This window comes from Bombus terrestris, chromosome 1 (genome assembly GCF_910591885.1).
Source record: "Bombus terrestris chromosome 1, iyBomTerr1.2, whole genome shotgun sequence".
NCBI lineage: Eukaryota > Metazoa > Arthropoda > Insecta > Hymenoptera > Apidae > Bombus > Bombus terrestris.
The window spans coordinates 400,706-415,222 of record NC_063269.1 but is presented as its reverse complement, the minus strand read 5'-3'; the positions used below and the strand labels follow the sequence as shown (position 1 = coordinate 415,222).

Below are 14,517 nucleotides of genomic sequence, written 5' to 3'. Positions count from 1 at the left end.
CAAAGAGGAGAAATACGAATTTCTCGTAATTCTCGGTCATAAGCAAACATAACCAAAAGCATAGAAAAAGCAATTCTATTGTAACTTTGTTCGGGCTCGATGCTTCTTTCAGATCATGGTTGTACCTGTTTTGCGCGCGATGTCACGGTCGCGACGATACGCCATCGTGGGAGCCGACGGGTTGGAGGAAAGCCTGTCCACAACCGTTTTGTCCAAGCTACCGAAAATTCGCTCGGCTATTGTGCCTGTTCCTGTTAGGGCTGCTGCTCTGGGGCATCGTGTATACGATGCTGAAAGATGACGCCGCCCCCGGTGGTCAGCTTTTCGGCCTCGCCACCCTTTGCCTAGCGGCGCATTTTGGCGGATGGTTGTTCTCCTTGACCACCCTTCCTGCTCTAATCGGCATGTTGATCACCGGCATTATACTGCAGAATGTCGGCCTTGTCTCCATCGAAGGCAACTACGTCACCGTTGTCTCCAATTTGCGGTGAGTCTTTCTTTGCTTTCTACTTTTATCCGCTTTCTTAGTTTCGAACTAGACCGTACGGATGATTACGTATTTACGGAAATTTCAACGTACGAAAACGTACAATTCGTAAAAGTACGAATTTGCGTAAACACGATTACGATCGTCGCCTCTTGAACCAACTATGCGACGCTAGCACCCCCGATGTAATCTCGACTCTCCTCGTTATTTTCGCTATTAGTCATCGTCACTTTTCGTATTTCTATTAAAATAACGGATATATCTTAAGTATCTTAATCGCGTATCTCCAGTTCTTTCGAGAACTTTCTAAATTTAGGCGACGGAAAGACAAATTATATAAACGTGTAATTGAATAAGATACATTGCCCTTGAAATTATTTCAAATCATTAATTTACCATTTATGCATTTTCTGATAAAACGCGTTAATTATCTCGGGCTTTCGTGGTCGTATATAAAATAATCTCGATTGTTCGCGTCCATCGCATTTACGATTCACGAAGAACGAAAGTTCTTAAACTGTAATTCTCTTGGGTCAGGCTGTTTGCAACCTACCTTCTTACCTACATATACGTCAGATACGCGTATACAAATGCCGATTATAAGATCGAGAAAAGATTGAGAGAGAACGTCTTCGTTTTCTACCTTATTTATCACTGTCTAATCTACCATTTTACGACCAAATGAAAATAGAAACTGAGAAATAAGTAAAATTTGTCTATCCGGAGATATTGGTGAAATATCCGATAGAAAAGGTTTAACGCGATCTGTGACGCCGCACTGTGATAACGCAGGGATAATGGATGATAAGAGAATCGATGCGTGCCATGAAACGTTGCAATTTACAAGTGTGAGCCACCGAGACGGAATGTTTGTACTTGGTTGAACGACATCGTTGACCCATCCGAGCTAAGGGGTTAATTATTACGCTGTTGCGCGTGACTACAGTTAGACTTAACTGAGCACGTGATTAAAATCATGTGCTGTTACGCACACATTACTTCTTTGGCTGAATTTGTAAATGGAACTTCATCATTTCGTAATTGAAATTTATTCCACCGCATCATGTGACAATATTTGTTCCTTCTGCTCGTGTGTGCCTCTCCGGAATCGATTATTAGCACGACTGCCGTGGCGGAAATATATTATCGTATCGGGCTGACGAATGTGCTTATGTCTGTATAAACATACGCGACCGGTAACTTTCAATCATTTTACCCTGGAAGATAAAGAAACCAAGAGATTTAAAAAATATATCGAAAGGAGCGTAAACAAGATTAGAACGTTAAACGTATCGCAATTCGAAATTTTTATTTTCTACGTTAAGGAGTTGAAAAGTTTCGACTCTTTGAAAAATACGGGACAAAATTACATATTTGCTTTATTTATTTTCTAAATTCGTTTTCTTTTCGAATCTCGCGGCTTTCGATTCGCCAGTCGCGTCCGAATCGACATTGGAGTAAAGCAATCTGCCGACTTGGATCCAAAGCCTACATAGTAAGCAACTCTATTAACGATAGGTTACATCGTATCTCAAAGCGGGAAATGTCGTATTTGTCGACAGCGATTCAACGATGAAACTGTCATAAGGAACGATCAATCGTATTACATCGTACGATATTTTATATAGCCATACAGCTATTGGGTTGGCAACTAAGTGATTGCGGATTTTGTCGATAAAATCCACCTAATAGCAAAAGAATAGCAATAGACGTGGAATTGTATCTTTAGATCGATTAAAAATAAGTATAAATTTCCGACTACATAATCTTATACATGTTATACAAGCTACGTTTCTGCGTTATTTATCGTATCGTCGTACGTTGTTATATGGTAAGCTACTTTAACTTTTGTGGCAAAACCACCGTCGATACGTGTTTCGTGTCAAACGATGAGAAGCGTCTCTCTTCTTTTCTTTTCCTGCCAACAGATAAGTATCTTCGATTCGTCGATAACCAATGTAAAGCGTCCATTTGGCGCGATTTTGAGTAATAAAACAAAAAAAAAACTTCCACCTTCTCGATAATCACCGTTCGCGAATAAATATTTCTAATCTAAATTCTGAAGGAACATTTCTAGAAACAAAATACTTCGTTAATCTGTACCGATTAATTTCTTATCACGAGGTATCGTTCGACGCAAAATTCAGTTCCAAAATCGCGGAGAGCGGGCGAAAACTGCTTTCAATTTTGGGCCACTCTTTATCCGATTCACGGCATTTCAAACATCGTGACACTTGACGCGATAACATCTGACAATATTGTCTGAAACTTCCGAGTTTCTCTTTCTCCGTTGATTTTTATTGCTATTTAGACTGGGAACGAGAGGGAACGAGAGGGAACGAGAGGAGTTTGTTCCGATCGAGTTAACGAGTGCGTTTTATAAAGGACAATATGGAATTACGTAGAAAGGCCGTCGAAGCGTACGATCGTACGATCGAACGGATTGATAGACGAGAGACGAGAGACGAGACACGAGACACGAGACACGAGGGACGAGGGACGAGCGAAAAACACGAAGGAAACTGGATGAAATTCTGGCCAGCGCACAACATTTCGCGATAAGATGTAACAGAGAGATTTTCAGTTCGTCGGCTATTTCGTGCGAGAGTGATGATGGATCGATCATCCGAGAACGATATCCAAGTTTTAAATCACAGTTTTCCTGTAAAGAAAAATTGTTACGTTTTATTTTCTTTTTCGTTTTACTCCTTCCTTTTGCCTTGGAAATTTTACAAAATAAGCGTGAAAATATCTGCTAAACTAATTCGAACTAAACTTTCGATTTTAAACTTTTTTTTTATTATTATTATACAGCAGATAGTTTGCCAGTAATTCGCATTTATGCATTGAAATCGAGCGCTCTGCGTAAATAAAAAACAATTTCGCGTCTCCTTATACTCTCGCTATTGTAATTAATAAATTAGCCACTAAAGTGCTTTAACAATTGTAAACTATCAATTTGCTTATGACGTAGAGCAAGCAAAAGATGACACTTGTAGGTGAAAAGTTGCAAGTGGATAGTTAGGATCGCGTAATTTCCTTTCGTCGTGATGTTTGTATGAAAGTTTAGAGCGCGTAACAAAATTTAACAGACAGACAGTAAAAAGATAGACAGGTAACTCTAACTCGAAAGATTTTGCGACGATATATCCTGTCCTCGATAAATCGAAGCAACTATCGTACTCCGCTTTAACTTTGTTCCATGAACGATCAGATTACGATATTTTCTTCGACGATTGCGCGACCGATCGTTATTTTCACTGGCGCGTGTGTCGCATAGAGAGCAGAAAGACAGGAGACTCGACGAAGCAACCATCGACTCATCGCGATCATAAGGTGGCCCCTTTTTAACGTCGAGGCCGACCAATGGCGATTGGTTGCGGTCATACGCGACAATGTCACGCGCGGCATAGTAATCACGGTCTTCGAAGGAGTTCACGGCGGATTCAAGGTGTATTCCCAATTGAAATCGCTTTTAATTCCCAGCTGTTTATCGGACAAATACGTTTTTGTCGCAATTCGCCAGAATCCTCGATACTCTCCTAAGTCCTAAAATCTGCTTTACTTTAGATTTGTGGCTCTCGGAACGTTTGTCGTTGACAAGAAATTTGCATTCAGCCGTTTTCTTCGCTTTTAAACTGACTACAGAGAGAGAGAGAGAGAGAGCCAGTTTTTTACATCAAGAAAACAGTTGCTTTACGCGATAAAAGACAGATTACGTTACTCGATCTATAGTTTCATTATGAATTTAACGGTATGGTTTAAATTATTTTATCTTCGTCTCTCTACTTTTTATCATTGCTTTACCAACGATATGTAAAGCGCATGCTATTATACGGAATGACATAGAGTAACCAGGGATCAGGGGAGCGGATACTCGCACAGGCCGATAAATGTCTAGAAACGAAGATAACGTCTTACGAACATACACCGTTCTACGTATACTTTAGTTTTCGAATCATGGATGTTTAAAGAAAATTACGCTCAACGCAAGCTGTTGCACGCCTTAATAACATCGAGTTTCGTACCGTTCGCTCGAAGGCTATCGTTCGAATCCACTTTATATCCTTTATCGCCGATCGTGCACGTTCGTGTTCGCTAGCGTCGAATCCACGAATAGAATCACTAGATAAAACAGTTTGTCAAATCGCCTAAAGTACTTACTGGCCTCGGTCCTATGTAACGAGCATATCATAGGCGGGTATACGCGAGTATACGCGAGTATACGCGTATATACAAAGTTCCGCACCATTTATGAAAGCGAATGTCATAGTCTTTTTGTCTACAATTTGTACGAGCTAAACTGCCGGACATGCTTCTTTAAGTCTGACAATTACCGTGTCCTACATCGCCTAAGTTGCAAGTATGTTTGTTTGCACAGGGAAAATTTTGCCTAATAAACGAAATCTCCCACGCAATTTATATATTTTTCATTTTTCTCTTACTTTGGCTTGGCAAAAATATCCTTGAAATTCTTGTCCTTGTTGCTTCTGCTAAAAGTATCGAGTAGCGAAACCAAAAGGAAAATACCGTGCTAAAGATCTGTCGGATTTACAAATATCTGCATCTATGCAAAAATTTCTTCGACCATCTCCTATGCTCGTTCGTTTACGCTGCCGCGCGCAGCAATGTTTCGCTATCGATCGAACGTGTCGCGAAATTATCCTCGAAAGAGATCAAACTCCAAGAACGTCCATATCTTTGAACTCGAGCGATTATTACACGGTTTACGGTGTAATACAAATGGTTCGACAAATACCTCGATTGTCCATTACGGCGAAAAATTTTCCAGCGAACGTGCAACCCGACGATAATTCGCGTATCCCCCGGATTCCGGTTTCACAACGATACATCACTGACCAAAATGTCGGCTAGTTCGGTCCGACGATATAATAACAGCGCGTGGAAGCGTGGCGTCATTAAAGGTTCGTCTAATAACGTAGGATATCTTGTCTGACACGCACACACGCGTTCTACGATACGTATTACGTGAACCGAATGTTACGAAATTCGCACGAAATGAGTAGCACGCTACGTCGTTGCCTGTTTCGTCGATGAAAGAAATATATGTACAGCGATATCCCGAATCAACACTAAGAAGACACTTTCGTTGTTGTTGTTGTTCGAATTTTCATCGTTTACTTTACTTTAATTACTTTTTAACGTTTTTCTCACGAGCGAATGGTCTGTGAGACGAACAAAGGAGAAGAAACTTTCGCTATTTTTCGTACGCGATAGGATAGTCTGAATCGGCGTTTAGTCGGTGCTTGTCATTCGCTATTCGTCTCACGTAATAACAAAATCATGAACGTTTTGCATCGTCGCATTGAACACACATTTTAACTAATTGCAAGATACGTAACGCTTTGTCCACACCGACTACAACTATTCGCGAGCTGCTCACGAGCAGAAACAGCGGATCAGCGTCGTGTCCACACCGCGGTTCTCCAACAACTCGCAAACAGCTTCTAAACGGTTATAAACTTATTGCTCGTACACATGGCCAACCCTTTGATACGCCGCCTCTCGAACGAATAGCTACTATTCGCTACTCGCTAAAGTACCCACGCTGATCGCGATGCAACGTAACCAGACTACGAACAACTTATTTCGACAAATACCTCGATAAAATTGTTCGTCGAATTTGCCGATATCGTATACCAGGTTTATCGTATCAATCAAGTTTTCTAAAACGTAATACGTCACAAAACACGATCTCTATGTCTTTCTTCGCGTAATTTTATATTCGTAATCATAAATCATAAATCAATCACAAATCATAAATCATCGTTTACGCACTTCCGGATATTGAATCATATTTGTACGCGTTGTATGTACGCGCGTACAGCTATACTCTGTCCAATCCCACACAGATGCCGCAACATAATCGAGATATCGTAGAACATGCGATTGACAAATTCAGTGGCGGAAAGTCATTGGGCGATCTTTACAATCGATTAAATACATTTGTTAATATGATATATTATCGTGCCCACGGCAAACACGAGAATGAGAAAAAAAGAACGCGGAAACGAGAGAAAATAAAGAAGTAATAGACGTAGCGACGATATATAATCAAGGAGGAAAGAAGAAAAAATATGCGATGTTACGTGTCGTAAGTGATGCCGGTTGTAACTTTAGCAATCGGCTACGCGTCGACCTTAATAGACGAGTTTGTGCGCTAATCGGTCTTCCGTAGAAAAACCGATATCTTCGACGGATGCTCGATTGTAACACTATCGGACGTTCGACGAAAAAGATTAAGAAAAGCTAAACCGCGATTGGGTTTGATCGACAAATTCTCATCGCAAATGCGTCATTTGGCGATAAAACAATTTCAAGCAACGAAATATACATTTTTAGAGAGGAAAGAGCGCAAATAACGGACGTTTTCAAGTACGTATACGACGAGGCTGTTCTAGGTTTTACGATTCGTAAAATATTAACGGTGGAAAACGGGGGCGGCGAGGATTTATACGTTTGACGCATGGCTGATATTCGTATATCGCTTCCCATTGCTGTATCACCGTGTGGCAGAGCTTGGATATGGAAACGCGTTGCATTACGCGTTTCTGTGTACGTACATACCGCAACCTAGCTGCGTATATCCGATTGCATCGCGATGATATTCGCATCGATATTCGAGCCGTGATTCTCAAGCCCCTCTGCCCAAACTTACCACCATTTCAGAACGCAACAAGAATTCGCGAGTGCTGATAATAGCGGTGGGTGTGGTCCGCGAGAGTGGAAAAATCGAAATGGCCCCTGTTGTCCAGTAATATCGCTGCAACAGGATCAACGATGGAAATTCGAACGATCGAGGGTATTCGTAAAAAGAATAATTTTTAAGCGTTTAAAGATTCGATACTTTTAAGTTTCAGCGTGTAGCATACGCGTATAGCGGATGTAACGATGTAACAGAGCGTGTTAAGCGGGGTAAACGATTTTCTCCTTTTCTTCTTCTCTTCCTTTCTTCTTCGAAAGAAACGCGTCCGCCGCACCTGAGTTTCGTCTAGCTTGTTTCAACCTTCTCGTCCGATTCGTTCGTTCGTTTGATATCTGAAGAATACGAAAAGACAATGGTTATATATACATTTTTCTTAAGTGATTTGAAATATTTTTCAACGACATTTGTTCGATTTAATATTGCCGAGTACATATATTTCAAGCGAATGTACGATAGCCGAAGAATAGAAACTAATCGCTTCCGATCTCGATAAATTTCAGCCGGAAGGTAGCAAAAACGTAACTGAATGAAAGATAGGAAATGTAACGGCTCGATGAGCGAATATAAATTTCAAGTAAAGTAGATCTGAAAGATCCTATTAAAGGATAAATAAAAAGACAAAATTTTTACGCGTTTACGATCATAGGAATGTTACGGGCCTTCGTTTCGCTAACATTAGCTACGCGTTTCCATTTTTTTCGTCACGGTAACAATGTTGGCCTTAATGGTAGCAATAATATTTTTATCTTACTTTTAAGAAACAGTCGTTCTCCTTTCTTGTTCCTTTCGTTATTTACAAGCTTAGAAGCTTACGACACGAGTAAGAGATACCTAATATGCGAACGATTGTTAAAAGTGAGAAATAAAATACACTGCAGATTATAAATAATCGGCGGACCTTGTTTTCATCGTTTACGGTGGACGTTTACGATAATGGTCAGGCTACACCTGTGCCACAAGCGACGATATAATATGTAGTTTTATAACGGTCGTTTGCTTTGACGCTACGTTTCCTAAAAAAAAAAAAAAAAAAAAAAAAAAAAAAAAAAAAAATACCAGACTTTTCAGTGTCCAGCAATTTCTTTCGATTTGCTTTCGACATTCTACGTTTTCTTGCAAACAAAGTTACAACTTTGTATCCAAACTTAATTTCTTATCGAGTTTCAAATACGTGATAAAAGTGTATAGGTTAAATAACCTCTTATCTAAAGAACGATATGACACGAAGAAAAACGACGATATCCTTCTTACTTTGAATTAAACTATCAAGAGGTTGCATAATCGCCTTCCGCGTTATTCTAATCCAGCTTTATTATTTAGCGATATAATTAACGATCTAGCGGTCTTAGATTTATATCTGGTCATAAATCCACGATTGGTCGCATTTTCGGTAGTTTAATGAAACGTCGTAACAGCAAAGTGAAACAAAGCAAACGTATAAGCCAAGCACGTGATATGATTCATACGGAAAGAAATTAATAACAGGCCAGACCGGAACACATTATCCAAGGCATAGACGAGGCAAACAGCGCAGGCCGAGACGTTTTCACGAGCTGCAATCTCAGCGAACGACACGGCGTCGCGTCCTCTTGCCAGGAGTTACGAGAAAATTCCGGCCGGTCGTTGCGCTGCACCGCGTCCTCCTGCTTTCCCTTTTTCTTTCGTTCCAATCGCGTTTCGTCTATCTTTCCTCTCTTAATCTCTACGCGAGTATCGAAGAATTCGCGAACGCGAACTAGAAAAGATATTTAACAACGGCATAAACTTGTTCGCATCGCCGTACAGAAAATTGCTGCGTCTTCGATGAGACGGCCACGTTTTATTTACAACAGGACTTTTATCTTATCTATACATTTTTTAAGACGAAGCACGAGTTTCAAACTCAACCACTTTCTCACTGTACGTCAAATTCATCGTAACAATTTCCATCAGAGCGATAATAAACTACGTATCTCTGTATGTATAATTTTCAACCTCGCACCATTCTACAATTTCGTTGATACGAAAAATAGACTCGACTAGAAAACGATATCTCTCCGTATATTTTATCGACGATTTAATGCAAAGTACGTTTATTGGTTTGAACGTTTATCGAAATAGCGCAGCGCCCCACGATTCGCAATATTAATTTTCGAAATTTTCTAAAAACCGAGAGTTTCGATGTATTTCTCCGTATGGTACACGGAACACACCGGTTGGCTCGAAAGGGAAGCCGTGTCGCGCACACGCTCGGAAAACTGTCAGGACGCTCGAGACCCACCGGGAATTTCCGTATGGAACACCCCGGAAAGATGGGACGTGAATTTAAAATATCGCCGTCAGATTGCTTTGAGACGATAAAACGTCACTTTCTTTAAGCGATACATCTTTTCGTGAACAGGTTACGAGCAAATAATGCACTAACTCGTCCTTCGAGCGAGCCATCTTGCGTGAAATTCTCCTACTTTGAGATAGAAAATTGTACGTTTTGTATATAACATGCAGCGGATACTATTGCGAGTGCTATGTACGCGTGTGCGCATTGGTAGCTACAGTTAGTTTCTCCACGTTCTTGGACAAACCGTATCGTAGGCCGATTTTTTCCTACGCAACGTTACGGCCGAGATATTCGACGATCGAACGACCCTTTGCACGGGATATCGCATATCTCACGACCCGCTTTCGTTCGTGTTGCTTGGAGCGCAAGACCTCTCTAGCCACCCGATTGTTAATATTTTATCGCTTCGCTTAAGGAATAAGGGAATAGGAGAATACAGGAATAAGGACATTGGTAGAATATGTAATCGTGGTATACGGATTAATTAATCGTAAAATTAGAATTATATTCAAATATTTGAATTGAAAGAGAAGACAGTATAGAAGCATTTGAAAACTTGTACGAGTCTAAAAGCTCGATCGATGCTTTTGCGTTAAATATCTGAATCGCTGATAAATCGTTGCTTGAAATTAATTTCTTCTTCTTCGAAAAATTATTTTTCATATTTTTGAAATACGCGCAAATTTGAAAACCGATATTATGGTTATTCGGCAACCGTTGACCGGAATTCGTTCTCGCGTAAGGAGTTTGCGAGATCCGTGACGCATAGAGGTTACCGGTAGGTAGCAGAGCGGATAGAACGCGACATCCGGGAGCAGTCTATAAAATTCCTTCGGGAACGTACCCGGCAGACAGCCATCCGCTTCGTTCTATCTCGTGGACTTTTTACAGGAACGTGGTCTGCGAGGACAAGATGTCGCGGCCGACGAAGACATAGAGCCGTCAACCTACGGCTTCCGGTTTGGCTTCTCGCGATTTTATTCCTCCACCGACCAGCCACGTGTCACTGAAACATTTACACCGTGTCGTAGAGCTTGTAGCCTCGTGATTTATGATATTTCTTACCCTTCTTTTTCCTTCGATAGTTGTAAAATTGATCTTTAATTTTTTAACGCGATTGCTTCCGTTCCGTCCTTTCTTTCTCTCGCTTTTTATTCTTAAAACGGCATCTTTCGACACTCGAATAACTTTTAACGTATCTAGAAAGATAGCCGATTAATAAAATCGATTAATAACGTCGAAAGGGAACACCGATAGCAATACCGAATAAAAGGTAAATGCCTTCAAATCGATTTAGATGAACCACATCTTTTTGCAAATACGATAAATTACGGATAGGTTACACGAATTTAAATTAAAGATTACGTTCTTATTATTATTGGCACGAGTTTCCTGGAATTTATTTTAAAAAATTGTACACTGTTGTTTTGTAGAATTCTCGCTTGGAATTATATCGCTTGATAGATCATGTACTGGCAATCTTTTATTTATTTATTTACGCAAAGTTCTTACATTACAAATCTAGCGTTTATCGTAAAGATTAGGAAAACGATATACGCGACGATATGATAATTTTTCTAATCAGATGCGTAAACGAATTACTTCGATATAGTCTTTTGCTCCGTGTTCCGTGTTCGAACGTTTAACCGCGTGTCTTGCAAATTGGCGCAAACATCGGCCTGTATTTGACGTTTAATCGTCGGTAGACGTCTAAACATCGACAAGCGTTCAACTTCGAATCGACAACGACGCTAGGATTGATTTGCACGGACCTGTCAAATTCGACGAGTATATACAGTTGTTTAAGAAGAAAAAACCACCAATCTATCCGATTCGATAAATATCAACTTTTATTTTCGTAAATCACGGAAACTTAATTTTACGTGTAAAAGGTGATCGATACGCGCGTAATTTCTATGGAAAAATTTCTAAAAGAAAACACAGAGATTACTAGACGATCGCTACGACAAAAATGTTTTTCTGCTTAGATAGCTATCGATGCATAGAACGCAGGTACTTTATTTGGAACAATGCCAAATCGAAATTTCAGCTTGCCGCCTAATTTGTTCGTTGCATTCGAATCGTACAAATCCAAAATTTCGTTCGCCCGAAAGGTTCGTCCGAAACTCTATACGGAAGACAAAACTCATCATCGAGATATTCGTCTATCCTTTGCGATACACCCTTTGAAATTCTGTGCTGCCGAAACGAAACATCGACAAAGCGATCCAGTTGATTAGTCGGCGACACAGAGGCTTTCGCGTTCTCATCGAAGAATCCAACTCTATGCATACTTTCACGGTCGTCGCAACAAAGTCGATAAGCGTTCGACTATGGTTCCGACCGCTTTGCCAGATCGACCGATGGATGTTTGCACATTGCACAGGTATAGAACGCGGCTTGGTCTATCTAAGCGAGCGTGCCGGTGAATCGCTTACGTGTTTGGTCAGCTTTACCCGCGTTACCTATCGTCCTCTATCCGGCGTAAACATCCGATCAGAGGGTTTATTATGGCAAAAGAGGAAGCCCAAATGCTTCGATTGCGCGCGATTGATCGGGCGCGGCCCATTTTTCCTAGTCGCCGTACCTTTGCCTCCAAACTGGAAGGAAACGAATTCGTTCGTCACCGTCGTCGTTGACGACGTTTCTGATTCAGCGACGTTTCTCAACTTTCTCTCTACAACTTCAACTTCAACTCAACTTTCGAACAATAACGGCCTAGTATACGCGCGTGATAAATTTTCTTTTCGACAAATTTTATTCTACATTTTCGACTTATTCTCGCACGCAAGAGAACCTGTCGTCGATTATTTACTCCTATTCGATCCGAGCGAAACTGTACAACGACTGGCTACCGTTCGTAAAAGCGTGTCGTAGAAATCGATATTTTGAACAACTTTTAACCGATTATTGGTCAGCACGAATTACGAACGTTATCCTTCTTGCTCGTACGTTTTATGTAATTAGAACTGTGCGATACGTAGATCCGAGCGAATTCCTCGAAATACGAACAAACGATCAACGTTGAAACGATAGAACGTTGAATAGCGCGTCGTATCGAAGCAAGTATTCCGGAAAGATGGCTGAATAACGTATTTCGTAAAATGGCGATATTGCGATCACGCGTATTCCGAATACGTACAGTGTGCGTCTATTTTCAAATTTGTGCGATCGATCAAGCTATCAAGCTATCGCCGTATGAACTGAAGTAAAACGACAGTTAGCATCGATCGAAATATCGAAATTTTACTTGTTTACACTTCTGACACTAGACTCGCGACGCTTATTACGTTGTATAAAATTATTGTTACGTTTACGTCAGCCCTTAATCGCGTATATCTAAGATAAGAAGCAAGAAACTAGAAAAATATCTACGACAGTTCCTTTATCAAAATAAAAGCGTCTAATACACCTGCATACGTATCGGTGTACTTCTTCTTTTATCATTAGGGATTAGCAACGGATAATCTTTTTATTACGCTTGTTAGTTCTTCGGTTTTCTATGAAAATAATAATTTCTAGGTAATTGTAATTTCTTTCTAACGAGCAACGGTAACAAAATCCTTTTATACCCACCTCGTACCTGTTTTCTAACTTTTATTCTGTATACTCGCATTTCTTATTCTACCAATGCGTTACTGTGCAACGTTTTAATCAGGCAATCTCAAAGTATACGTACATATATTAATGTTTCCTTTATAATTCCTATCCTCCTCAAATTCGCCTATGATTTTATCAACGGTTCGATCGAACACCGTTATTTAAAAGCCGTACGAAGAATACCGATAACTTTGTATACACAGGTAGCAACGAATGCTACTTGTATACGTAGCACGATCGAAATTTTGTTCAATCGCTATAGAAGCGCGTAATTGCCTAATTATCGCGCACTCTGATCTTAGGATATTTCCGTGAGGAAATGTTGTCGAGTCGATGATACAAGTAACAGGGTCGAGCAGCCACTAGAACATTGTCGCAATTTTCGTATGAAAAGTTGGTGTCTATCTACCGAACCAGGTTGCACGTATTAGTTGGTTCAACGTGCCGCGAAACACTTGTCCCCGTTTAACTGGCGCGTATTAATCCATTTTAAAATTCAGCTACTTTATCCGTACGTAGCATGTGGAACGTGTATACACACTGACGAGCGATGCACGTACACTCGAGGCTCTCTTTATCTCTTTATCTCTTTATCTCTTGGTCGGCTTCGTCACAAGTCGCTACTCGAAATCATTTCTTTTCGAAAGCTTCGAGCCAGTTAAGTTTAAGGGAGAACATTGGCTACGTTAATGCACATATTACGTCGATGGTCCCGTATGGATGAATTAAACGGTCGAGGATGAGAATTCACGTAATTCGTTCAACGCGTTACTTGGACGCTTAGTGCGCACAAACGTCGCTCGCGGCAAAAGTGCAAATCTTTTTAGCATTCGAGCGCAAATTTTATATTCTCAAAGCTTCCGATGAAAAAGCCATTGGCTGTAATTTGATATTCTTATAGAAAAGGATAACAACGCTATCCTTACCAAATGCCGTACAAGTCGCAAGCCATAGAAAATTGGGTATCGAGAACTCTGTCTCGTTCTTTCGTTAATCCGCTTCGTAATCGTTCATTTATTCCTCTTACAAAAATTTCTCTTCCGATATTCGCAAGTCTTCCGTTATCGCAGCTACTTTGTTATATCAAGCGTATATAACGTCTAGTTACTCGTCGTCCACGAGTTCTTTTAATTAACAACGTTTAAGCTACATCGCCCGGGGCAAAAGGTAGAAAAAACTATACGTACGTACCTTGTACGTAGGTACACCTTGACAGGTAGACGAATAGACAAAGTCGAAAAAGATCGTTGTCTCTATGTTTGTCCAAGCGCGTTAAAAAATAGTTCGTTTTTCAGCGTTGGTTACGCGACGCTAGATTCACGCCTAATAACTACATACTCGTAGAACCTCGAGTAGTCGTCGAAAGAACGACGAAAGAAGGACGAA

At 40.5% G+C, this 14,517-nt stretch overlaps 1 protein-coding gene and 1 long non-coding RNA gene across 3 annotated transcripts in view; one reads left to right on the top strand and one right to left on the bottom strand.

The window, feature by feature from the left end:
* LOC100651474 (neuroligin-1) overlaps positions 1–14,517 on the top strand; it is a 149,968-nt gene that overhangs the window by 92,495 nt on the left and 42,956 nt on the right. For both annotated transcript variants that reach the window (XM_048406213.1, XM_048406215.1), the window contains exon 7: positions 113–487. In XM_048406213.1, the coding sequence (XP_048262170.1) occupies positions 113–487 (375 nt within the window). The remainder of the gene's footprint in view (positions 1–112; positions 488–14,517) is intronic.
* On the bottom strand, positions 3,288–13,658 carry LOC105667172. Its single transcript, XR_001099793.3, has 5 exons — positions 13,211–13,658; positions 10,597–10,730; positions 10,376–10,537; positions 7,356–7,546; positions 3,288–7,271 (listed from the first exon to the last, which is right to left on the bottom strand). It is a non-coding gene; the product is annotated as an uncharacterized LOC105667172 (long non-coding RNA).